The sequence below is a fragment of the Pelodiscus sinensis genome, chromosome 29 (genome assembly GCF_052426305.1).
Source record: "Pelodiscus sinensis isolate ZL-2025 chromosome 29, ASM5242630v1, whole genome shotgun sequence".
NCBI classification, from domain to species: Eukaryota; Metazoa; Chordata; order Testudines; family Trionychidae; genus Pelodiscus; species Pelodiscus sinensis.
In genome coordinates this window covers 2,480,270-2,505,484 of record NC_143080.1, presented here as the reverse complement: position 1 = coordinate 2,505,484, position 25,215 = coordinate 2,480,270, and the positions used below count along the sequence as shown (strand labels likewise).

Here is a 25,215-nt window from a genome sequence, read left to right as displayed (position 1 = left end):
AGCCCTGGCTCTCTCCCCCCTCCGCCCCCCAGCCCTGGCTTCCCCCCCCCCCCCCCCCCCCCCCGAGGGTGAACAGGTTCCCACGTTCTGTCCTGTGCTGTCCTAGATCACTCAGCTGAAAATAGACCACAACCCGTTTGCCAAGGGCTTCCGGGACAACTTCGACTCGTGAGTATTCCTCCCCCCCCCCCCCCACTGCCCCATGGGTCAGCCCAGCCGAGGGCCTGGGGGCCGACTCTCCCCTCACCCTCCTGTGGCTCAGCCCAGCCACTGCCCCGGGGGCCGGCTCTCCCCTCACCCCCCTGTGGCTCAGCCCAGCCACTGGCCCAGGGGGCTGGCTTTCACCCCACTGCCCCATGGGTCAGCCCAGCTGAGGGCCTGGGGGCCGGCTCTCACCCCCCTGCCCCATGGGTCAGCCCAGCTGAGGGCCTGGGGGCCGGCTCTCACCCCACTGCCCCATGGGTCAGCCCAGCCGAGGGCCTGGGGGCCGACTCTCCCCTCACTCCCCTGCGGCTCAGCCCAGCCGTGGGTCTGGGCGACGGCTCTCCCCACACAGCCGGCCAAGGGGGGGGTCTGTGCGGATGCCCCATCGCTGCCAGGCCTCGCCCCGTGTCCCCGGGGCTCCACAGCTGGGGCGGGCAGGGAAGGTGAGCTGGGGTCTTAGGCGTAGGTAATGTGGGGGGAGCCTGAAGCCACAAGACCAGCCTGGGCCCCCCACCTGGAGCAGGAGGAAGTGTTACCTGCCCCCTGGACCCATTGGAGGCTGGGGGGGGGGGTTTGCTGCCATTCTGGCCCCCCACCCTCTCCCAGAGCAGAATCCAAGCTGCGGTGACCCCGCCATGCCGCAGGGAACCCCCCCGCTGACCCCCTTGTGTCTGCCCCCCAGGATGTACACGACAGCGGAGGGCGAGCGCGTGACCCCCTCTCCCCCTGACACCACCGGCTGCCAGCAGCTGCTGCCCAGCGGGCGCTTCCCGTCCTTCCTGCATGAGCAGTACCCGCTGCCCCAGAGCCGCTACTACAACGGGGAGCCCCTGCCCCCCAAGGAGGCCCCCCGCTGGTACTTCGCCTCCCAGCAGCCGCCCGCCGCCCCCCTGGATTACGGCGCCTATGAGGGCGGCTACGGCGGCAGCAAGTACGTGCCCTTCGTCTCCCTGCCGCCCTCGCCCTACTACCAGGAGCCCCACCCCTTCGGCTCGCCGGCCCCCGCCTGGAGCCCCGGCCAGCCCCCCGCCAAGCCCAGCCCCGGCGGGCTCAGCTGGTTCCGGCCCATGCGGGACATGAGGCCGCTGCCCGCCCCGGAGGAGAAGGGGAAGGACATGGAGGGCTGGGCCGAGCCGGCCTCGGTCAAGTCGGTGGACTCTTCGGACTCGGGCCTCTTCGAGGCGGAGTGCAAGCGGCGCCGGGTGTCGCCCTACGCCTCCAGCGCCGAGAGCTCGCCCCCCGCCCGCAACGGGGAGCTGTACGACAAGGAGGGGGGCGCCGACCCCGGCTACTACGGCTTCTACGCCAACTGAGGGGGCGGTGCCGGGGGGCGGGGAGGGAGCTGTTCCCCGGTGTGTTGGACAAGCACCTCCCCCGCTCCATCGGGGTCCCCGGGGGCTGGGGCGGGGGAGGGGTGTTGTTTTCTCAGGGTGCTTAGCCGCTGCCCCCCAATTGCACAATCCAAGTTCTGCAGGCCCCGCCTGGCCCCCTGTGTTTGTAAAGGGGGGGTTGTGCGCACACCCGCTGGGGACGACGGTCACACATCCGCTCGTCCCCCACTGCCCGTGTGTGCAAATGCCCTCTTGCACGGTTGCACACTTCTGCAGCCCCCACCCGGTGTTCACGCCCTGTGTGTTTACACATGGACCCCTGCCTACGGGCGCCTTGCTCACACGCACAGAAGGGGCAGGGGGAAGGGGGCCATGCACCTGGGGCTGAGTGGGTTCCCCTTGCCAGAGCTGCACCCTGCATGACCCCCAGCCAGCTAGGAGCAGGGGCGGGCAGCGGCTGAGAGCCCAGGGGCAAGTTTGTACCCCACTTACTGCTGCCCCCGGGGCACACCCTGCTGTGGCGGCAGCAGCCCCCGGCCCCTGCGCCTGGCCTAGGCAGGGCTAGTCGGGCCTGCGGTGTCTTTCGGAGGGGAGGCAAGGGCGGGGGAGTTTTACAGCAGCCTTACCCAAGCTCCTGGGGGGGGGGGGGCCACTGGTCTCTTCTCCTCCCCCTGCCCCCCAGCCCTGCATTGGGGGGTCCGCACCCCCCTCCTTGGCCACTGAATTCCCCAAGCAGCTGGGGCCCCACAGGCAGAACCAGGCAGGGGTAGGCACAGGCTGGAGCTCAGGCAGGCTGGGGTAATACCCCCCCCCCCCGGCTGCTGCCCTGCCAGGGGCTGCCCCCCATGTCACACGGCTGCCTGGTCCTGGGCTGCGCTGCGCCCACGTCTCCTTGGGCAGGGGCAGTTCTGGGCCCTGGCTGATCCGCCCCAGTGGGGGGGGAGGGTAAAAGTGCCACCCTGTGCGGGGCAGTGTAGCTAGGGGAGGGGGCCAGCCCCGAACTCCCCTCCCCCCCGTGTGACCCATTGCAGCCTTGCTGTGCAGGTGCCCCCCGGCAGCAGGACATATCCTGGGGCTGGGGGCCTTTTGGTGTGTGAGGTGAAATGATGCCTCATGACCAGCAGGGGGTGCACATGCGCAGCAACCCCCCCCCTCCCCGGGGGCTCTGCCAGGCCTGACCCAGCTCCTCCCCCCCCTCCCCGGGGGCTCTGCCAGGCCTGACCCAGCTCCTCCCCCCCCTCCCTGGGGGGCTCTGCCAGGCCTGACCCAGCTCCTTCCCCCCCCAGCTCACGGGGTTCTGGCACGCCCCTGACTTCCCCGGCCTGCTGGCTGTGTACCCGCCGCTTTGCGGGGGGGGGGGGTGCCACAGGACGGGTTATTTTTCTTGGCCCCCACCCAGGCCTGCAATAATTGAAGTTCTGGGGCTGACGTGAGGGGGTTTGACTCAGCTAGACAATCAGAGGCCGGTGCCAGCCCCGGGGAGGCGGCAGGGCCCCTCTTGCGGCTCCGGGCTGCCCACGGGGCGGGCACAGGCCAGCACCCGCCCTGCCTCGCTCGCCAAAACTGTTTACACGCCGCCGTGGCGAAACGGGGGGGTTGGTGCTGGGGGGGGGCTGGTTGGGGTTTTTTCCTCTGTTTTTAAGACAAATCTTTGAAAGTATTTATTGACACGTGTACAGGTTCACCGGGGGGGGGCGCGTTGGTTTGTTCTTGGGGGGGGCTTAAGAATTTCTTTAAATAAACTGTAACGCGGTGGCTACTGTTTTGCATGTGCGAGCGAGCGCCTCCCCCTCCTCCCCACAGGTGGGGGGCCTGGGTTGCAACCAGGATTAGGCTGCGTAGCTGCCTGCAAAGGGAGGCAACAGCCGTGTTTGGGGAGTGTGCAATGCACGCCTGTGGTCTCACGTGGGGGGGGCCACACTTGTGAGTGCACGCACAGCTCTGGGCATGCACCGTGAGCAGCCCGGGCACTTGTGCAATGTATGGGCAGGCTGCCAGCAGCCGAGTGCAGCGAACGAGAGAGACACCCACCGCCCGCTAGGGGCAAGCAACTGCGTCTCCAGGCCGTGACCCTCTGCCCTGCCAGCTGTGCATAGTGACCCCTAGGGACACGAGTGTGCAGCAGCAGGCGGGGCCCCTATACTTGTGCAAAGTGAACCTAGGCGGCCACAGCCAGCTCCCACCTGAACACTGGTCCCTGCACTGGGAGCAGGACCTGGCGGGCTGGGCTCGCGGCCCCTCTTCCCCCCACCCCGCTCTAACCCCTAGGCCACAAGCAGGAAGCCGCCTAGGCCCTAAAGACGCTCCCTGGGTTGCAGGAGGGAAGGGCTGTGCAGACAGGGCGCCCGTGGCGGGGGGCCCTGGGGTGCAGGAGGGAAGGGCTGTGCAGACAGGACGCCCGTGGCGGGGGGCCCTGGGGTGCAGGAGGGAAGGGCTGTGCAGACAGGACGCCCGTGGCGGGGGCCCTGGGTTGCAGGAGGGAAGGGCTGTGCAGACAGGGCGCCCGTGGCGGGGGGCCCTCGGGTGCAGGAGGGAAGGGCTGTGCAGACAGGGCGCCCGTGGCGGGGGCCCTGGGGTGCAGGAGGGAAGGGCTGTGCAGACAGGGCGCCCGTGGCGGGGGGCCCTGGGGTGCAGGAGGGAAGGGCTGTGCAGACAGGACGCCCGTGGCGGGGGGCCCTGGGGTGCAGGAGGGAAGGGCTGTGCAGACAGGGCGCCCGTGGCGGGGGGCCCTCGGGTGCAGGAGGGAAGGGCTGTGCAGACAGGGCGCCCGTGGCGGGGGCCCTGGGGTGCAGGAGGGAAGGGCTGTGCAGACAGGGCGCCCGTGGCGGGGGGCCCTGGGCTGCAGGAGGGAAGGGCTGTGCAGACAGGGCGCCCGTGGCGGGGGGCCCTGGGCTGCAGGAGGGAAGGGCTGTGCAGACAGGGCGCCCGTGGCGGGGGGCCCTGGGGTGCAGGAGGGAAGGGCTGTGCAGACAGGGCGCCCGTGGCGGGGGCCCTGGGGTGCAGGAGGGAAGGGCTGTGCAGACAGGGCGGCCGTGGCGGGGGCCCTGGGGTGCAGGAGGGAAGGGCTGTGCAGACAGGGCGCCCGTGGCGGGGGCCCTGGGGTGCAGGACCCTCCCGTGGGGTGCAGGGGAGCGGCCATGGGGGGCGGCGAAGGAGACGCTGCACCCAGGTTCTTGCGGATCCTTTATTGGAGGCGTGGAATGTTTGATCCTACAAAAGGCCAAACCCAGCACCAAGGAGCGGCTGTGGGGGGGGGGGGGGCTGCCCGCCTGCAGGCCAACCCCCTGCCCCCCTTCATGTCCAGGAACCCAGGCCCACACAGGCTGGGAAGGTGGAGCCTGCGCAATGGGAAAGCCGGGTGGGTAACCCAAGGGAGAGCTGCAGCCATCCCCCAAACCTCAGCGCCACAGGGGAGAGGAAAAGACTGGAGGCCCCCGGAGAACATGAACTGAACAGTCCTGGCTCCCAGCGCGCCTCTGCTCTAACCACTAGACTCCACTCCCTTCCTGGAACTGGAATCCAGGCACCCTAGGTCCAACCCTTTGGCAACCCAGACGCTCGACTCATCTCCTGGCTGGGGAATGGGCGTTCCCGGCCCGAACCTAGGAGCCTCTCCTATGCGCACACACCCCATCCGCTGCTGTCGTGGGGGGCCTATGGGGCTAGAACTGGTGACCCCCCCCCCCCGCCCTGAGCTGGGATCCGAATTCAGGCCCCTCCGCACAGTTTTGATTCTATTAATACAAAGAATTTGAAAAAGAAAAGCTGCCCCCCCCCCCCGCAGCGCCCCCCAGTGAGGGGAAGGCAGAACCAAGTGCATCGGGTTGGCACCTACGACTGTCCGAGAGAGGCCAGGCTGTCCGGCCAGCAGACAGCAGCAAGGGGGCGTCCCGGGGCCGGGCCGGGGCACCTTCCGCACGAGCAACTTCACCCTGCCCACCAGGGGGCGCCGCCGAGCTCCACTGCCCTGCCCAGCGTGTGCTTGTCCAGCAGGGGGCGCTGCGGTGTCCCTCTGTGCCGGGGCGGGGCGCCCCCCGCAGGACGCCCGCTGCTACCACAGCACAGCGCTGTCCAGGTGGGCGTAGCCCGGCTCCGCCCGCAGCTGCCAGTAGGTCTCGTTGCTCACCCAGGACTCCTTCCCGCTGGGGTCCGTCTGCCGCCTGCGGAGGGGAGGGATGTGACCAGGCGCAGGGAGCCCAAACCCCAACTCACAGCCCCCCCAAGTCAGAGGCCAGGGGCTCCTCCGCTTCCCCCCAGCTCTAGTTTCCTGCTGCCAGGTGCCCCGGAGCCGGCCCCCGCAGGCCCAGGAGAAGGCCATGGGCCGGGGCGGTACCTGAAGAACCGGGCCTGGTGGAAGATGTTGTTTTCCTCCATCACCCGGCGCCGGGCTCGCTGCAGCTGCTCGATCCGGCGCTTCTGGGCCTCGGCCGCCTGCACGTTGCCCTCCTCCAGGTAGCTGCGGGGAGGGGGGGGTCACACCTGCCATGAGCTGCCGGGTCTCAGCCCCACGGGCCCCGGCGCGGCCCGCAGGCTCGGGCGCACTCACCGCTGGTCAGGGCGCAGCCGCGTGTCCGTGGAGGGCAGGAAGCCCTTGAGCTCCGGCGTCAGCTCGTTCAGCTCCAGGGCGAACTGGGTGAAGCCGTAGTGCCGCTCGTGCTCGCGGGGCATGGGGTCTGCGCGGGGGAGGGGTGTGACCCACAGCTGGCCTCCGAACCCCCCCCCCCCAAGTCCCTCACCCTCACATCCCCCGCCCCCCCAGGGACAGGCTGGGAGCCCAGGGGGATGCTCCTGTCACCGGACCCCGTGGGGCCGCGTGGGCAGCACCTCCGCCCTTCCCCACAACGTACGGGTGGTGGGTTGGGGCCCATGGAAGGCCGGTGCCGACTGGGAATGGGGGGGTCTGTCCCAGCCCCCCCGGGTCTCTCTTCCCGCAGGGGATGGTCTCCCCCTATACTGGGTGTCCTCTGCCGGGGTGGTTCCCGCCCCCCTGGGGGAAGTGACGCCCCCCCGTCCTTACTGGGCTTCCAGAGGCACTGGCCGGCGGGGGGCTGGCCGCGGTACAGCCCCTCGTGCCACTTGCCGAAGAGCTGGTGGATCACCCGGCCGCTGCGGCTGAACACGGCGCCCTGCACCTCGCTGCCGCTGGAGCCCCAGTAGCGGGCCTGCCGGAGGAGGGGGGTTAGGGCGGGAGGAGACGCTGCACGAGGGGGAGGAGACGCTGCATGGAGGGGGGAGGAGACGCTGCACGGAGGGGGGGGGAGGAGACGCTGCACGGGGGGGGGGAGGGGGGACGCTGCACGGAGGGGGGAGGAGACGCTGCATGGAGGGAGGAGACGCTGCATGGAGGGGGGGAGACGCTGCACGGGGGGAGGAGACGCTGCACGGGGGGGAGGAGACGCTGCACGGGGGGAGGAGATGCTGCACGGGGGGGCAGATGCTGCATGGAGGGAGGAGATGCTGCATGGGGGAGCAGATGCTGCACAGGGGGAGGGAGACGGAGGGAGAAAAGAGGGAGGCCAGAGCCAGGAGAAGATGGGGCAGAAACGAAAAGGGCCCGATCCTGCCCCAGGGGGTGGAAGGTTTATGGCGTCCACCCCTGAGGTGGGGGAGGGCTCGGAATACGTGAGGCCTGTCCCCCACCAGGGGCCGGGGGCTGGGAGGGAGCATGGGGGGCTGGAGGGGCAGAGGAATGGGGGGCCAGAGGGGAGGTGTGCATGGAGGGGAAGAGGCTGGCATGCCCCACCTTGCAGAAGCTGATCTTGCAGTGGTAGGAGCTGTCGCCAGTGTTGCGGATCAGCACCTCGCCGTAATGCTCGATCCAGCGCTGGCCGCTCAGGATGTTGTGGATACAGGACGTCACCTTGTTCCACTCGAAGTGGTCCCCGAACCTGGGCGGGCGAGAGAGGCGCTGAGCGGGGGCCGAGGGGCGGGGCAGGAAGGGCAGCGCGCGGCCGGAGGGCCCCTCACCTGGGCAGCCGGACGTTCACCGTCCCCACCGGGACGATTTCCAGCGACTTGCCCCAGAATCTGTTTTTCCACTTCATGTCTGGGGGGAGCAGAGAGAGACGGGGTCGCTCGCGGGCGGCTCTGGCCCGAACCGGCGGGAATCCCGCAGCCAGGGTGGCCGGGCCCAGCCCCCTCTCGCCCCCCCACCGCCGCTCACCTTGCCAGAAGATGAAGTTGTCCGACTCTGCGTGGCAGGCGGAGACCGGCGGGTGGTGGCAAACCTGCAGAGTAAGGAAGAGCCATGCCTCACCCAGCACCACGCAGCCGCACCCTCCGCTTGAGCTGAGGCTCGGGGAAGGTGCAGTCTCCCCAACCTCCGGGCAAGCCCTTTCTGCTGCATCCCTCCACCCCATCTCCATGCTCAGCTACGGACCCCTCTCCTCTGTGCCCTTGGTGTACTTCTGGTGGGAGAGCTACAAAACACCACCAGGAGAATCCCCACCAGCTGCGAGCAGTACGGTGCTCATGACACACGCGGCGGGCAGTTCAGATTCCGCCCAGGCGTCAGCCAGCTTAGTACCTGCTCGCTGATGAAGCGGAAGCCTTTGTCGGGCCGAACGCACTCGTACGTCTCGCCGAGGACAGGGTTAAAGGGTTTGCTGCCCGCTCGGTAATAGGTGGAGGCGTAGGCAGAGACAGCGAAGGCAGCGACGCAGATCTGGGGGGAGAGAATCACTGAGGCCTGGTCCCTATCTGGCTGTAACGCCCAGTCCCCAGGACAGACGGTGCTAGGGGCATGGAGGCAGCTACGGGGAGAGATGTTCTGTTCGTCTAAAGGGGTGGGACCGTGGAGTGAGGGCTGTGGAGGAGCGGAACTCCCTGCTGCAGGGTGAACGGACTGGACGTTTTTAGGAAAAGACAAGAGTCCGTGGAAATAGCCGCCAGGGCCTTTCCCCCCCACGCGTCAGGGCCCCCGCCGGAGGGATCGGGAAGGAAGGGGCCCAGCCGGGACGCGCTGGGCGGGGGCGGGGGCAGTACCAGGCGCTCGCAGGGGTCGGGGCTGCGGCTGGCGGCGTCCAGCAGGGCGCTGTACTCCAGCTCCTCGCAGAGCCGCTGCAGCGTGTTGAGGGGCTCGTTCAGCTGCACCGGCATGGACACCTGCGACAGGTCCTTGCCCACGTTGTTGCGCAGGATGTTCCAGAGGCTGACGTCGCTGGCGGGGGCGCCGGGGGCCGGCAGGCAGCTCCTGCGCGGGACGCTGCTGGGCAGCAGCACGGGCAGGGGCGGGGGGGCGGGCGGCGGCGCCCCCCCTCCCGGCTCCGCCGCGGGCCTGCCCTCCGCCCCGCCTCGGCCTGCGGGGGGCAGAGGTGGCAGTCACCCTGGGCCCTCCCCTCCCCCCCTCGGCCTGGCCCCCCCCAGCCTCCTCCTCCTCGACCTGGCCCCCCCCCCAGCCTCCTCCCCCTCTGGCCCCCCCCGGCCCCCCCCGGCCTCCTCCTCCTCGGCCTGGCCCCCCCCCCAGCCTCCTCCCCCCCTCGGCCTCGGCCCCCCCCCCCCCCCAGCCTCCTCCTCCTCGCCCCCCCCAACCTGGCCCCCCCCCCCAGCCTCCTCCTCCCTGCCCCCCCCGGCCTGGCCCCCCCCTCCCCCCCAGCCTCCTCCCCCTCGGCCTGGCCCCCCCCCCCAGCCTCCTCCCCCTCGACCTGGCCCCCCCCCGGCCTCCTCCCCCTCGGCCTGCCCCCCCGGCCCCCCCCCTCGGCCCCCCCCCAGCCCCCCCGGCCTCCTCCCCCTCGGCCTGGCCCCCCCCCTCCGCCCCCTCCCTGGCCCCCCCCCCCTCCTCCCCCTCGGCCCCCCCCCCCTGCCTGGCCCCCCCCCTCCTCCCCCTCGGCCTGGCCCCCCCCGGCCCCCCCCCTCCCCCTCCCTCCCCCCCTGGCCCCCCCCAACCTCCTCCTCCTGGCCCCCCCCCAACCTGGGCCCCCCCCCGCCTCCTCCCCCTCGGCCTGGCCCCCCCCCTCCCCCCCCAGCCTCCTCCCCCTCTGCCTGGCCCCCCCCAACCTCCTCCTCCTCGACCTGGCCCCCCCCCCCCGGCCTCCTCCTCCTCGGCCTGGCCCCTCCCAGCCTCTTCACCCTCGGCCTGCGGGGGGCAGAGGTGGCAGTCACCCTGAGCCCTCCCCTGGCCCCCCTCGGCCTGGCCTCCCCCCAACCTCCTCCTCCTCGACCTGGCCCCTCCCAGCCTCTTCACCCTCGGCCTGGCCCCCCCCTTGGCCTCCTCACCCTCAGCCTGCAGGGGGGCAGAGGTGGCAGTCACCCTGGGCCCTCCCCCAGCCCGGTCCCCTCCTTGGCTATTGCCCCCCTTGACCTGCCCCCCCCATCGGCCATTGCCCCCTCAGCCTGCCCCCACTCCCAGCTATCGCCCCCCTCGGCCTGGCCCCCCCTTGGCCTCCTCTCCCTCGGCCTGCGGGGAGCAGAGGTGGCAGTCACCCTCGGCCCACCCCCACCATCACCTGGCCTGTCCGCCCCCTCGGCCTGCCCCCCCTCCCTCAGCCTGGCCCCCTCCTACTCGGCCTGCCCTCCCCCAATCCTGTCCCCCCCCCTCAGCCATCGCCCCCCTCGGCCTGGCCCCCTTCCTCAGCCTCCTCCCCCTCGTTCGGCCATCGCCCCCATCACCCTGCGCCTCCCCCAAGTCCCGGGACCCTGCCCCGGGGCGGGTACCTCTCTGGCAGCGCCCTTCCCCCCCCGCCTCGTCGGAGAGGCTGTTGGTGGCCTCGCTGATGCAGGACCCCTCGTCCGAGGCCTGGGGGGGCAGAAAGGTCACAGAGGCCGGGTTGGCAACTAGGAGGCTGGAACCGGCGCAGGGCGACTACGGCGGGGGGGGGCAGGAGGGGGGCCAGGGTTAAAGCACAACTCCCCCCAGGGACTAGCCTGGGCTGGGGACCCCGGGAAAAGGGGGGGGCAGGGGCCATGCACTGGCTGCATTTGGCTGCTCCCCCGTTGGAGTCAGATCCCCCCCAAGCACAAGGGCGGGAGAGGCTGCCTCCCCCCATGGACACAGGCAGGGAGGGGGGTTTCTAGGAGAAGAGCCGTAGCTGAAGGCCCAGGCCAGGGCAGAAAGGGGCCCCGGGGACCCCTCTTCTCTGCAGAAGCAGAGCTGGCCGACAATGGGGCAAGTTGGGGCAGCAAGAGCCCCCCGGCCCGGGCCCGATCCCGCCCCAAGCAGGGGGCAGCCAGAGGGCAGGGCCAGGACTGCAGCTCTTCAGGCTCCGCACAGCCTGTTCGGGGCTTCTTCAGGGCGAGAAATGGGGGACGGGGGAAAAATCGGGGGGAGGGGGGTCTCCTCAGGGACAGGAAGGAGCCTACCAGTGAGAGCCAAGATGGACACCCCAAGAGGAGCCGGGGGGGGGGGTGTTGGGGTGGTCGATTCGGCAGCAGAGGACCCAGGCTTGGGAGGGAAAGGGGGGCTCAGATCGTGGCCCGGGGGGTTAATGGAGAGGGGGAGTAAGAAGCGAGGGGGAGTTTCTAGCGGGGACGGTTCTGGGCCCCTCGGGAGCAGCAGCGCAAGACGCACTAGGCGAGAGAAAGCTCAAGGTGGGCGGGGGGGTGGGAGGGCAGGTCGGGGGGGGGTAAGGCGGGCGGGGGGGGCGGGTCACCAACGGTCCCTGGTTCCCAGGGATGTCCCGGAGTTTTGCACAAGAGGGTCGGGAGCGGCTGAGCCTCCTGCGAGCCGCAGGAGACACCCCTGGCTTAGTCCCTTCTGTCTAAGCTCCGGTGTTGGCCACCCTACTGGGGGGGACTGCAGGGCAGGGGGCTTTGTAGCCAGCGGCTGGGCCAGGGGCGGGGGGGGGGGACGGGAGAGAGAGAAAAGAGAGAGGCCAGATGAGTGCAACAAAAACCAAACTTGCAACAGAAGGAAAAGCAGCAAACAAAGCCGGCCCAGATGATTGCTTCTCCTAGCCCCACCCACTTTTCTTAGCCCCTCCCCTTCTCTTAGCCCCGCCCACAGCACCACGCTGGCACCTCGCGTCCTGGGGGTATCTGCTGGCATGGCTGTTGGGTGGAGATGCCTGTGTGGGGGTCTGTACAGCTGTGTGTGTGTGTACATGCTGGCTGTGTGTACGTGCATGTGTGACGTGGGTATGGCTGTGCGCGCATGCACACACGACAGCGGTGTGTGCGTGTGTACATGTGGGCGGATGTGGGTAACAAGAGCTGTAGGGCGTGTGCACGTGTGTACACAAACGTGTGTGTGTCGGCATGCGGGGATGGCCCTGAGCGTGGGTGTACATTAGGGCTGTGTGTGCAGATGTGGGTACGACTGTGTGTGTACACGATGGCTGTGTGTCTATGCATGTATGGATGTGGGTACACAATAGCTTTGTGTGTGCTGTAGGTGCAGCTGTGTGCACGGCTGTGTGTGTGTGTACACGATGGCCATGTGTCTATGTATGTATGGATGTGGGTACACAATAGCTCCGTGTGTGGCTGTGTGCATGGCTCTGTGTGTGTGTGTGTGTGTGTGTACACGATGCCCGTATGTCTATGCACGTATGGACGTGGGTACACACTAGCTCTGTGTGTGCCATACGTGCGGCTGTGTGCACGGCTGTGTGTGTGTGTGTGTGTGTGTGTGTGTGTGTGTGTGTGTGTACACGATGCCCGTATGTCTATGCACGTATGGACGTGGGTACACACTAGCTCTGTGTGTGCCATACGTGCGGCTGTGTGCACGGCTGTGTGTGTGTGTGTGTGTGTGTGTGTGTGTGTGTGTACACGATGCCCGTGTGTCTATGCACGTATGGACGTGGGTACACACTAGCTCTGTGTGTGCTGTACATGCGGCTGTGTGCACACCTGTGTGCGCCCGTGGTGGTTCTGTGTTTGCATAAACAGACGGGTGTAACCCTCGGCCAGACCCCATGGCCGTCCCCTGGCCCCACACCAGTGCTGGGGGTGCCCCATTGAATCCCCTGGATGCACTAATAAGCCCCCAGCGGGAGCCGACAGAGACCCGACGCACCCCAGGCAGCAGAGGGCAGCAGGGCCGAGGACCGGGCTTGGGGGAGCCTTGCAGGACGGGACCCCCCCACCCCACCCCAGCCCCTCACCTCGTTCTCGGAGGAGCTGGCCGACAGGAAGACCTCGCAGGCGTCGAAGAACTCGGTGTGCGAGTCGGCGAGCGAGACGATGCTGCGGTTGGACAGCTGCTGCTCCCGGCACTTGGCCGGCAGGGCGTCGGGCTGCCGGGGGAGAAGGGCAGGTGGCCGTCACGCTTCGCCCAGGGGCTACGCGGGGGGCACCGCCCCCCCACGCCAGGGCAGCTCGGACGTCCCAGGGAACCTGGAGCAGCAGGGCCCGTCCCGAGGGGGAGAGACACCCAGGTCCAGAGGGGACGGGAGAGCTCTTTGCTCCCTCCGTCATCCCATCCGGAATCCCCCCCCCCAGCCCTGGCGGGCACCTGACCTGGTCGGCGCTGAGCGAGGCGAACGAGTCCAGTGTGGCGTCGGAGGAGAGCGAGAGGGAGTGGACCCGCCGCGGATACTCCGGAGGCTCCGGGTTCGGCAAGGGAGCCTGAGCCGGGAGGAGACAGGGGAATGCTGAGGGGGGGTGCCCCGGGAGCATGTCCTGTCCCCCCCCCCGTGAGGGCCCAGCCCAGCATCCCTGCCCGGGTAGCTGCCTGGCACCTGCTGACCATGGTTGGCAGAGACCCCCCTGACACCCTGCCAATGCAGGCCGGAGCTCCGCAGCCCATCCAGGCCTTGCCAAGAGCCCCGACAGCCCCCACGTCCAATCTCCGGCCCCGACAGGGATTCGAACCCAGGACCTAGAGCTCCTCCATCTCTGAGCCAGGATGTCCTACCCGGGCCCCCCAGTCCAGGCTGACCCCCGTCGACCCCTGGCTGAGCCAGGACGACGTCCACAAGCGCCGGGGTCGTGGCAAACGGCAGCCGAGCCCAAGCGGCCGGGGCCGGCTCCCTGCTCGCGCCCCCCCCCCCAGGGGCCCCGCGGGCGAGGCTGGGATGGGCCCGGCTCCTTACCCCAGCCGCCGGCCTGGCGTTGCCCGCGCGCCGTGGCACGCCCAGCGCCCGCCGCGTCTCCTGCAGGCGATCCCGCTCGGCGGTCAGCACGGCCACCACGCTGCTCAGGGATCCGTGCACTAGGAGGGGGGGAGGATAAGGTCAGGCGCCCCCCCCAGTGCAGCGCTGGCCCCGGGTCGGGTCCCCCCGCCCGCCCGCCCGTCCCACCTTTCTGGGCCAGGGTCCAGAAGCTCCTCTGCAGCTGGCTGTACTCGGGGGGCAGGCTGAAGGCGGCCTGGTTCGGGCTCGACTCCAGGTAGCGCGAGAGGTTGGGGACGGAGCCGTGCAGGCGGCCCACCTGTGGGGGGGGGAGCAAGTGGGGGAGTTAGATCCCCCGGAGCACCCCGTCCGGTGTCATCATGACCTCCGACCCCCCGAGGGGCTCAGCACCGTTCTCCCAGACCCCCCCCTCCACCCACTAGGCCGTGCTCCTGCCAGGATTCCGGCTGGGGGCCCTCCCGCTCCAGCCTCCCTCTGCCCGCGCACCCTGGAGAGTGGAACCAGCCACCCCCCCGCCCGCAGTCCTGCTCACCCTGCCGATGGTGTCGTCTTTGGCAAAGCTCTGGGTGCACCAGATCTTGGTGGTTCGCCGCCCCTTTCGGGGTCTCTCGGCAGCTGCTGGGGCCTGTGACCAAGAGAGCGAGTGAGGCCCCCCGGCGAGAAGAGACGGGACCAGGGGCAGGCTCAGGCGGCAGGGCTGTGATGCCGGAGCCTGTGGCGCACAAGGGTTATTCACTGAGTGTGAAATGCAGCCACCTCTGGGGGATGCAGGGGACCCAATTAACAGCCCGGGGCGCACTGGGATAGCTCAGGGAGCATGAAATGCAGCTACCTCTGGGGAAGCGCAGGGGCCAGGAAACAGCGGGGTATGCAGGGTTCACTCACTGACTGTGACATGCAGCTGCCTCTGGGGTGAAGCACGGCGGGGTCCAGTAACCAGCCATGCTGCAACTGGCGAGGGCAGCTGTGCCCCTGCTGCCGACAGCCCAGTGGAAGCTCAGTCCCATGCCGTCCATGTGGATGGCTTTGCACCTAGAACCCCGGGCAGAGCCCATCCCCGTGGCTTCAGGGCACGATCCTTCCCCCGGGCTCCCCTTGCCAGCTGGGGCCCTCTCCGCCCTCAGGAGCATGGGCCTTGCTCTCAGCGCTGCCCGCGGGGGGCCCTGACACCGAGCTCCCTGCGGAGCCAGCACAGCCCCCCAGGAAGGCTCCAGTGCCCCCCCCTCACCTGGCTGCTGGCGATGAGGGGTGTGGGCGGGATGTGGTGCAGTGACTCCAGGCTCTGGAGCATCTTGTTCAGCTCCTGCAGCTTCTCCTGGCACTCGGAGAGCTCTGAGACGGGGACAGGGGGGACGGGGAGAAGGGGGAGGCAGCCGCGGTGAGTGACGGTGGGAGCCAGGCGCTCCCTGCCCCAATCGCTCGGGGGGGCGCCCCAGCCCCCCAACTCCTCCCCCCGGCCGCACACGCTCCCTCGGCCCGGCCCCGCTCACCTGCCGAGCACCGGTCCAGCCCCTCGCTGTCCGCCAGCCAGGCCTGCACCTTGCCCCTGGGGCTGGTGAGCGCGCTCAGAGCCGGGGCGCCGGACGGCAGGACGCGGGTCCAGGAGGCGGAGCCCTGCGGGGAGAGAGGCGGGGCAAGGAAGGACTCGCCCTCGGGGGAGGGGGAGCCCCGGAGGCCTGGGTTCCACGCCCCACCGGGGCAGAATCTCCCAGCCCCTCCCCACCGTCAGACGCACCCCACGGAGGGGAGCCCCCCGAGGGCAGCACTCACCAGGGCGGGGGGCAGGGGTCCCCCAGGTGGGCCCCCCAGCGGTGCCGGGCACTTGGGCTTCTCCGCCAGGCGGTGGGCGCACAGCTTGGCCACCCAGCTGGCAAAGAGCTCGGGGGACTTGCTCTGAGAAGGGAAGGGGGCAGGCAGGAGTGTGACTCAACCCCCCCCGCTATTGCCCCGGCCCCCCTCCTGCCCTTCCTCCACCCCCCCATCCGCCATCCCTTCACCATCGCCCCGGCCCCCCTCCTCCTGCCCTTCCTCCACCCCCCCATCCCCCATCCCCTCGCCATCGCCCCGGCCCCCCTCCTCCTGCCCTTCCTCCACCCCCCCCCCTACCCCCATCCCTCGCCATCGCCCCGGCCCCCCTCCTCCTGCCCTTCCTCCCCCCACCCCTCCCCCTCCCCTCCCTCCACCCCCCCATCCCCCATCCCCTCACCATCGCCCCGGCCCCCTCCTCCTGCCCTTCCTCCACCCCCCCTCCCTACCCCCCATCCCCCGCCATCACCCCGGCCCCCCCCCTCCTCCTGCCCTTCCTCCACCCCCCATCCCCCACCCCGCTCCTCCCTTCCCCTCCTCCTCTTCTCTTCCCCTGCCCCCACCCCGTCTCCTCCTTGCCCCCCACCCCATCTCCCTAACGCCCCCCCGCCCTGCCCCCGTGCCCCGGCACCTTGAGGTGGTAGATGTTCTCCTCCGTGTCCAGGTCCACCCGCTGCGCTTTCCTGTTGATGGACATGACGGACAGACGGACGTCGATGGAGCCGTGCAGCTTGCCCTTCAGCACCTGGAAGAGCCGGGGCCCGGACGGGCGTTGGGCAGTGCCTGGGCCCGGAGGATTCCACCCGCCCACCTCCCCCCACCTGGGGAGGGGGCAGAAGGGCCCCCAAGAGGAGACCCCTTCCTCGCCGGTCCCCCTGGCGAGCCAGCTCCAGCACCCCCTGCCCCGGGGAGGCCAGGACAGGCCCCCAGCCCTGGGCCGTACTCACCTCCTGGCGCGTGGTGGCGTATTTCAGGATCCCCTCCTCCAGCACAAAGTACCTCTGGGGGAGGAAGAGGAGGCGTCAGCGAGGCTGAAGGAGGGAGAGGGTGGGGATGCCGGGGGGCAGCATGATCTGTCCCAAGGAGCCACGGGGGAAGGGGGGCAAAGCCCCTTCCAAATGTCCGACAGGAATCGTGTCACACGGCGCTGAAATGCAGCCACCTCTGGGGAGGAGCGCAGGGCCCAGCGAACAGCCGCACGGCCCGCGAGGGCTCACGGAGCAGCGAAATGCGGCCAGGCCTGGGCTGGAAGCCCTCGAACAGGGGGAGGCAGTTTAGGACAGGAAGTGAAGGGGGGGGAAGTCCTGTGGGGGCAGAAGGCAACCCCCCCACGCTGGGAGCTGGCCAAGGAAAGCAGGGTCAGCGCCTCAGCATTACCAAGATCCCCTCCGCCCCAGGGCCTCGTGGGAGTGTACGATCAGTGCAGCCATGGGGGAAGAGCGCCCCCTGCTGGTGCAATGCCACCGTGCCTCAGTTTCCCCTTTCTGTCCCCAGCCACGCGCTGGCCCAGTCCAAGAAGAGCCCAGGCCAAGGCAGCAGGGGATCAAGAGCTCACCCCAGTCCCCTGCCCCACGAGGGGCCAGTGGGGTCCCAAAGGAGGCAGTGATGGAACAAAGGGGTGCCAGGCTGTGGAAGGCGGGGGGCGTTTCTACCTCCCCTTCGCCCTCTCACCTTGTGCCAGCCCTTCAAGGGCCACTTCCTCTTCTTCAGCAGGTAGCCTTCATGCCCCTCCGGCTCCTGGCTGGGCCCGATCCTGCCCTGCGGCTCGTCCACGACCTCCCAGTACTCGGAGCCCTGCAGCACACGGGTGGGGAGGGGGGGCAGTTGACGGACAGGCCCCTGCACCACCCCCAGGCCCCGAGGGCGGGACCAAGCCCCGGTCTTAGAGCCAGCCCTGCCCTGCTGCCTTTGCTCGGGCTCGAAGCCACCCGGGAGCAGAGAGGCCCCGGCTCCCAAGGCCCCGGCGGGCAGCGTCGGCCCCACCCTGGGGAGCACAAGCTTCCTCTCTGGTTGGGGGGGCAGGGCAGCTGGTTCTGGGGGGAGACCTCCAGCCCCCTGCCAGGGCGCAGCTCTGTTCCCGGGGGGCCGGGGAGACGCCGCACCTGGTGAGCGCTGCCGTGCTTGGAAGACACGGTGCTGTTGGACCGGGACGGCGCCGACGCCCTCCGGGGGGAAGACGGCTCCTTCTCGTGGCTGCCCATGGCCGGGGGCTCCCTCTGGTGCGGGCGGAAGGGGCCCCGGCCTCAGGCCTCCGCCTTCACCTCCACCTGGGAGGCCCCCCTGTGGGCAGAGAGACCCAAACCCGGCTGTGAGTAGGGCGGCCGGGGCGGGGCGTCACCTGCCTCCCCGCGCCCGCGAGACCGAAGGGCACTTTCCAGGTGGGGGCGCCTGGCCCGCAGCCTCCTGCTGCCCCAGCCCCAAACCCGGCACAGCTGGGCCAGTGCCCCCCACGCCCGCCTTGCAGCCCCCTCCCCCGATATACCAGCCCTGAACCCGGCACAGCTGGGCCCGCGCCCCCCACACCCGCCTTGCAGCCCCCTCCCCCGATATACCAGCCCCGAACCCGGCACAGCTGGGCCCGCGCCCCCCACGCCCGCCTTGCAGCCCCCTCCCCCGATATACCAGCCCTGAACCCCGCACAGCTGGGCCCGCGCCCCCCACACCCGCCTTGCAGCCCCCTCCCCCGATATACCAGCCCTGAACCCGGCACAGCTGGGCCCGCGCCCCCCACACCCGCCTTGCAGCCCCCTCCCCCGATATACCAGCCCTGAACCCCGCACAGCTGGGCCCGCGCCCCCCACACCCGCCTTGCAGCCCCCTCCCCCGATATACCAATCAGCGCCCCCCACGCCCGCCTTGCAGTCCCCTCCCCAAAATACCAGCCAGCGCCCCCCACGCCCGCCTTGCAGCCCCCTCCCCCGATATACCAGCCCTGAACCCGGCACAGCTGGGCCCGCGCCCCCCACACCCGCCTTGCAGCCCCCTCCCCCGATATACCAGCCCTGAACCCGGCACAGCTGGGCCAGCGCCCCCCACGCCCGCCTTGCAGTCCCCTCCCCCGATATACCAATCAGCGCCCCCCACGCTAGCCTTGCAGCCCCCTCCTCCGATATACCAGCCCCTAACCCGGCACAGCTGGGCCAGCGCCCCCCACGCCCGCCTTGCTGCCCCCTTCCATATGTGTGCGGAATAATTTTACACACCCCACAGCACGTGCGGATGTGCACCACCAGTAGAAACACAAAACCGAGCTATGGGCGCTCTCCTAATGCGCAGGACAGCACTGGAATCTCTCCTAAGCGGCTGCCCAAGCGCCCCACGTAGAGAACACGGCCTGGGGGGCAACGATTAAAAAACCGGGTATGTGTAGTGGTGAGATAAGAAGCCGCGGGGGGGAGGGGGGCCTGAGAACAGGCTGCAAATGCGACAGGGGCTGTTACAAGGAGGGCGGGAGCAAGTGGCCGCCGGAGAGAGGAGAAGCAGCAACGGGCTTAACCTACCGCAGGGGGATTTAGGTTACATGCGACGATGAAAAAACTTTCTCACTTAGCAGGGTGGCGACGCTCTGGAACGGGACTCCCAGGGGGGTTCTAGAGCAGGCCGGACAGACACCTATCAAGGAGGAGGGCCCGCGGCTACTGGGCCTGGCCCCGACTTGATTTCTCCAGGCCCCTTCCCGCCTGGCATTTGCAGAAGGGAAGAGGAAGGGGGGGGGGTTAGGACGAGGGGGGGGGGGTCCGGGAAGGAGCTTTCGCAGTCCAGCTGAGACCTTTCCACCGGAGCCTGCTTGCAATTCCTCCGCTGGCTTTCTGGGAGGGGGGCCGGGGGCCGTAAGTGTCTCCCCTACAGACTCAGCTGGAGTGGAGGCTACTCCACTGGGGTGCCAGGCCAGCAAACCCCAACAGGCCAGACCGGGGACAGACCCGGGCTTCACCTTCCCCCTTTCCGAGCTGTCGGCGGGACTCTGCAAAGCGCCCGCCCCCCCCCCCCCCGGCCGGGAGAGGGGCCAAGGGACCGGCCACGCGGCACTTAGGAAAGCCGGGCCTCGAACCCTGGGCGGCCCAGTGCGATTGCCCAGGCTCTGCCCCCCAAGTTAGAGGGGTCGGCAGCAGGGAGAGGGGGCTGCTGTCCCCCCCACTCTGGGCAGCTGCACCCCTGCTCCGTTGCCCCCTCGCTGGGCATGCAAAGCCGCGTGTGTCTGCCCAGGGCTGGGCAAAGAGCCTGAGGACTTGGCAGGCCTGTCTCACCTGGCCCCTCCCCAGGCTATGACAACAGACTCATTCACAAGCCTCAGGAGACTTTAACCAGTTCAGCACCCGGCACTCCCCATCTTCCCCCTTGGCCACAGGCCTCCGTGTTTATCCCGTTTGCCCGGGATGGGGGATATACCCTCCGATTCGCCCGCCCCTCCCACGGCCTCCTCCGCCTCCCACCACTGCCTGCTGCCCCCTGCGCCCCACACAGAGAGCTGCCGTGGCCCCACACCTCACCCCTCCTCGCCCTCTCTCCTGGGTCTCCCCTCTTCACTCTTCCACCCCCGCTCGCCCTGCCCCTTGGCTGGCGCAGCCTCCTCTCACCGTGGTAAGTTCAACGCAGAGAAACGGCCTGAGACACAGGACGGGGTCTGTCTGCATTATACACCCTAAGAGACAGTCCCTGCCCCAGAGAGCTCACAGGTGGAATATTAAGAGGAGAAACTGAGTCACACAGAGGGGATGTGACCAGGGTCCCACAGCAAGTCAGTGGCAGAGCTGGAAACAGCCTAGCAGTCCCTGACACCCACTGGTTAACAGGAGATCCTCCTAACTACAGGGTATCAGCATCGGGGGACCAACCCCTCCCGTGATCCTCTCCCAAATTTCTTCTTTTTTTTCCCCCCCTCAATGTACCATGTGAAACATAGAAAGTCGAGTAAATGCGCATCTAGTACAGCAGCTGGCTCCGCAGGATCCTGGCTCCCTGGTGTGACCGTAATGCAAATATTAATACTCCAGTCTACATACAAACGCCCACCCATCGTATACATTCAGAGGAGAGTCTAAACACACAGACGTCGTAGGCAGTGAGCCTAGTGGTTAGAGACCGGGCCCCACGTCCCCGGGGTGCTGGTCCCCGCTCCGGGAAACAGTGAGGTCTAATGCTTAGAGCAGAAAGAGGACTCCGGGGAAGGCCAGTGTGTTCAGTGGTTAGAGCACGGGGGTCTACACCCAACTGTGCCACTAACCTGCTGCCACTCCCCTTCCCCCGTGCCTCAGTTTCCCCCCTCCATCCGAAATGAGGATAACGCTACTGACCCACCTCGGATGGAGCCTTAACTCCCCAAGCACGTTGAGATCCCCGGGCAGGAAGGGCTGGGGACCGGCCAAATGTCCCCATCACTGGGAGGCCCCAGAATCCACCGGGGCACAGAAAAGCCGCAGGGCGTTATTTTGGCTTCTCTTGCCACCATGCCACTTCCCCTCCACAGCTGATTACCTGGGAGTTGCCAAGCAGCCGGGTTCAGAGTGCAACTGCCAGCCCCCACCCTGCCTCATTCTGCTTCCTCCGCATTTCCTGCCCCGGCCGGGCCAGCAATGACTCAGTCCTTTGCCGGCAGCTCCCCATCTTTACCCTCCGAGCTTGGGGGCGACCTGCTGCGGGACGGTGGCACCTCGGTGACCAGCTCCCGGGCCCCAGGGGCTGGGAATCTGCAAATGGATGTCCCAGGCCATCCCGAGATTGGCACAGCTTTGGCGTGGGAGGGCTGGTCTCCGGGGCTCGCACCCCAAGGATCCCCTTAAGGCCTGTGCCTGCCATGGTACCCCCTGGCCGGACAGCAACCCCCAAACTCCAGGTGTCCCCCTTTGATTTTACTGCCTCTCTGTGTGTGGGGGAGTGGTTGCCACAGGCCATGAGGCCAGGGGCGGGAACCTTTTTTGGGTCGGGGGGCCGCTGACCCCCAGAAAAATCAGTCGGGGGCTGCACACAATGGAGGAGAAAGAGGCCCCCCACATGCCCCTCGCACACCAGAGCCAAGGGGGGGCCCGGCCTAATAGATTTTGTGGGCTCTAACCCTGCAATGGGGGTTGGGGGCTGGATCCAGGCAAGCCGGGGGCCGCATCCAGCCCCTGGGCCTGAGGTGCCCCACCCCCAGCTAGGCGGAGGGAGGGGGCGTTGGAGTCGGGAACCAGGTGGGGTGCTGGGGGCGCGCAGAAGAGGGAGGACCTGGCGTGGGGTTGAGCAGGGCTACCCCACTTTGGAAGCGCCGGGGGCCACAATGACGCTCACAGCACTTGCCGAGGGGCGCAAATTAAGTGGGGTGGCCTATACATGCAAATCTATATGCAAATCTATGCAAATCGCTTCTTTCACACTGACGGGCATGAATCCAAAGATTAAGGCAAGACTACACCACACGCAGGCCCCATCGACGTCCGTTCTGCTGCTATTAATAAAATGCAACATTGACCCCGTTTCACCCCTAGGACGGCGCTTTGAATGGGCACCGCCAGGCCAGGCACTGAACTGCTAAAACGCATCTCAGCAGAGTCCTGGGCTCGGCTTTTTTGTCCTGGCTCCCACCCGCCGGCCGCGTGTCGAGCCCAAACCGCACCGCGGGCTGCAAACAAACAGGCCGTGGGCCACATGTAGAGTAGCCCTGGGTTTGAGGGTGGCGGGAGGAGCAGCAGGGTCCCCAACCTGTTGGCTTCTATAGAGACCCGCCCAAAGGAACCTGAGCACTAGGGACTAGGCCCAGAACTTTTCTTCCGGGACCCAGCGGGGATCAGATTTGCCAAGTGGGTGCCGAGGGCCCGGCCGGCGGCTTAGCCTGTTTGTACAGCGCCCGCCACGGCCGGGGGCTACCAGCACACAAAGAGCCACAACTCCGGTGTGAATGAAACAGACGAGGTGACCTCGGCCCACTCCATGGGCTTGCTGTGGTCAATTTCCGCCGTGCCTGCCACCTCAGCGCTTCCTAGCAGATCTGCCTGCCCATTGGGGTGCTGCTACAAATACCGGGGGGGGGGGGGGGGCTTTTCATCCCCGAGGGCTTGGCGAAAGCACCGACATAGGGGTGTCGCTTCAGCCAGGCAGGCTGAAATGCAGCTGCTTCTGGGGTGGAACAGAGCGGCTGCTCGACAACCGTGCTCTGCGCCACCGTTGCAGGACAGGAGGAGGAGGAGGAGGAGGCGGAAGCCAAGGGGGACTGCAGAGGAGAGATTCAATTCGGGCTGGAGACCAGGCCCAAGAGGGCGACACCCCAGACCAACAACGCGACGGATAATTGGCCCTCTTTGCGTTTTCCAAACCCCGTCTGAGCCGCCTTTCTGGCGCGTAAGCAGGTCTCGTTAGCCCCGCTGCTTTCCAGGTGGGGGAAACTGAGGCAGGGGCAAGAAAGTGACTTGCCCAAGGGCGTGCAGCAAGTTCGTGGCAGGGGTCAGAACCCAGGCATCCTGCTGCCGGCCCCCTGCCGCGCTCACCTGTGCAGCGCCCAGCACCCGGGGGAAGGGCCCAGCACGGGGGCTGCCAGTCGCTACCCACCGCTCTAGACTTGGACACCCCGGCCCACGGAGCTGGGGGCAGAGCCCGAGACCCCCTGCCCGCCGCTGGGCTCCCTCGCTTGGGGCGCTCCGGACAGACGGACGGGGCACCGGCCCCTACCACCCCCCCCAGCTCAGAGGAGCCCCCGGCCCGGACCCCCCCACCCCCTCCAGCCAAGGTAGCCCGGCCTCCCGCTCGCTGGGGCTGGGCTGCCGGAGCCGGGCTCGGCGGGGCGGCGCAGGGGGAACCCAGGGCGGGGGGCGCGGGCTCCACGGGGCTGGGCTGGGGGGGCCGGGCTCGGGGGCGCTGGGGGGGGGGCTGGGCTGGGGGGGGGCCCAGGGGGCTGGGCTGGGCTGGGCTGGGGCACCCGGGGGGGTCCAGCAGCCGGGCCCCGGCGAGGGCAGCCCCCGGCGCGGCGGGGACCCGCGGGGCCCGATCCCGCCCGGCCCGGTCCTTACCTAGCGAGCCGCCTCCCCCGCCGCCCGGCGCCGCAGGAAGCGGAACACGGAAGGAGCCGGCAGCGGCTCGGCTCTGCCCCCAGCTCCGCGGCGGACGCAGAGCGCGGCCCGGCCCCGCGCGGCCGGAGGATCCCGGGAGCGGCCCCAGGGAACCCCCCCGCCCGGACCCGAACACGCGGCCCCCGGGACGGCACCGGCCCCCCCCCGCCCGGACCCGAACACGCGGCCCCCGGGACGGCACCGGCCCCCCCCGCCCGGACCCGAACACGCGGCCCCCGGGACGGCACCGGCCCCCCCCGCCCGGACCCGAACACGCGGCCCCCGGGACGGCACCGGCCCCCCCCCCGCCCGGACCCGAACACGCGGCCCCTGGGACGGCACCGGCCCCCCCCCGCCCGGACCCGAACACGCGGCCCCTGGGACGGCACCGGCCCCCCCCGCCCGGACCCGCACACACAGTCACTTGGGGCTGCGACAAGGAGAACGGTGTTAACGGGCAGGACAAGAGCAGCCCAGCGGGTATTTGTGTCTGAACCCACCAGCCGGGCCCTCCGAGCGGCCTGTGATTGGCACCAAAGCACAAGGACTTTACAACGGGCCTTTGCCAGGGGCCGGTGAGCCCAGGGGCAGCCGAAGCGCATCGACCCCGAACGGCCCGTGCATGGAGGCTCCATCCTTTCGGGAGTTCTCAGGCTGGTCCCCGGACCATGGGGTGGGATCGTCTCCCAGTGCACATGGGCTCGTTACACCCTCTGCGGGGTGCGGACTGGAACGGTGCTACCTCCCCGCCCCATTTCACCCTCTCGGAGGGGTTGCCTGTTGGTCTCTATCTGAAAAAACCACCAGGAGTCCGGTGGCACCTGCGAGTTGAACAGATTTTTGGGGGCGTTCGCTTCCCTGGGTAAAACCCTTTTTCAGCTGCACAGGACTCGTCCCTTTTGCACAGGGGGACGGGGGCACAGAGCTGGCAAGTGACTTCGCCGGGGCAGGGCCGGCTTTAGAAAGTGCGGGGCCCAATTCGAACAATTTCGATGGGGCCCCGCAGGAGAGAGCAATTTTGGTTGAGCAAAAAGAAACCCCCCACACACGCACACAAAACTTTCAACGGGGCCCGGGAATTTTTTTGGTCCAGCATTAAAAAAAAAAAGACAAAAAATCCCCAGCTACCTCCCCTGTCAAATCCCGGAGGTAGCTCTCACACACACACGCCCAGCACACTTCCACCTTCAGGGCACGGGGCCCCTTTAGGCGCAGGGCCCAATTTGGGGGAATCGGCCTATGGCCAGCCCTGCCCCAGGGTCACAGAAAACCATGGCAGAGCCAGGAACGGACTCCTATTTTAGGGTTTTAACAACATACCCTTCCAGCCTCTTGCTTCCAGAGTGCCACAAAGTCCGGCCATCGGAAAATGCTCAGCTGTGTGTAACTCAAGGAACTCCTAGCTGGAAGGCCCCCTGCTGCTCGCAAGGAAAACAGAACATTTCAAGTTTGGGGGCCAAAAATCCAACGGACATAGGCCCAGCGCCAACATGTTTCTGTTTTGAAATGGTGCTGCCGTGCCCCATGGGAGTTGTAGTTTGGGTGTCTCATATGTCTCCATATAAGCTAGGTCTAGACTGCAGGTTTCTTTCAGAAGAAGCTTTTTTCAGAAGAGATCTTCCCCAAAAAAGGTGTTCTGAAAGAGAGCGTCCACACAGCAAAAGTGAATCGAAAGTGAATCCACACAGCAAAATCAAGAGCGTCCACACTGCAAAAGTGAATCCACACAATGGACGCTCTCTCACGTCAGCTGTGATTGCTATGGGCGGAGTGGACACCAAGGCACCTTTGCTTTTTCCTCTTTCCTCTTCTTCCGAGGGAACTCCCTCTTCCCCGTCCCCACGT

At 68.3% G+C, this 25,215-nt stretch overlaps 2 protein-coding genes across 4 annotated transcripts in view; one reads left to right on the top strand and one right to left on the bottom strand.

Moving 5' to 3' along the window:
* The window catches only part of TBX21 (T-box transcription factor 21), a 30,474-nt gene extending 28,556 nt beyond the window's left edge, over positions 1-1,918 (top strand). Inside the window, exons 5-6 of the mRNA XM_075911191.2 lie at positions 107-168; positions 887-1,918. Of these exons, the coding sequence (XP_075767306.2) occupies positions 107-168; positions 887-1,517 (693 nt within the window). The 3' untranslated portion in view covers positions 1,518-1,918. The remainder of the gene's footprint in view (positions 1-106; positions 169-886) is intronic.
* Positions 1,919-4,910: 2,992 nt separating this feature from the next.
* On the bottom strand, positions 4,911-24,841 carry OSBPL7 (oxysterol binding protein like 7). 3 transcript variants are annotated; one of them, XM_075911189.2, is made up of 23 exons: positions 24,691-24,841; positions 17,455-17,632; positions 17,024-17,146; positions 16,300-16,353; positions 15,984-16,097; positions 15,317-15,439; positions 15,037-15,160; positions 14,775-14,878; positions 14,079-14,258; positions 13,715-13,844; positions 13,508-13,626; positions 12,933-13,040; positions 12,578-12,709; positions 10,188-10,269; positions 8,520-8,833; positions 8,062-8,199; positions 7,699-7,762; positions 7,503-7,581; positions 7,279-7,423; positions 6,553-6,697; positions 6,082-6,208; positions 5,869-5,991; positions 4,911-5,695 (listed from the first exon to the last, which is right to left on the bottom strand). In XM_075911189.2, exons 2-23 carry the CDS (start codon positions 17,551-17,553, stop codon positions 5,587-5,589), a joined length of 2,736 nt encoding a protein of 911 aa, XP_075767304.2. In that variant the 5' UTR covers positions 17,554-17,632; positions 24,691-24,841; the 3' UTR covers positions 4,911-5,586. The 3 variants fall into 3 exon arrangements, with proteins under 3 accessions (XP_075767304.2, XP_075767302.2, XP_075767305.2); XM_075911187.2 differs by lacking the exon at positions 24,691-24,841 and adding an exon at positions 23,332-23,528; XM_075911190.2 differs by lacking the exon at positions 24,691-24,841 and adding an exon at positions 23,332-23,524 and having other exon boundaries at positions 14,079-14,171.
* Positions 24,842-25,215: the final 374 nt, after the last annotated feature.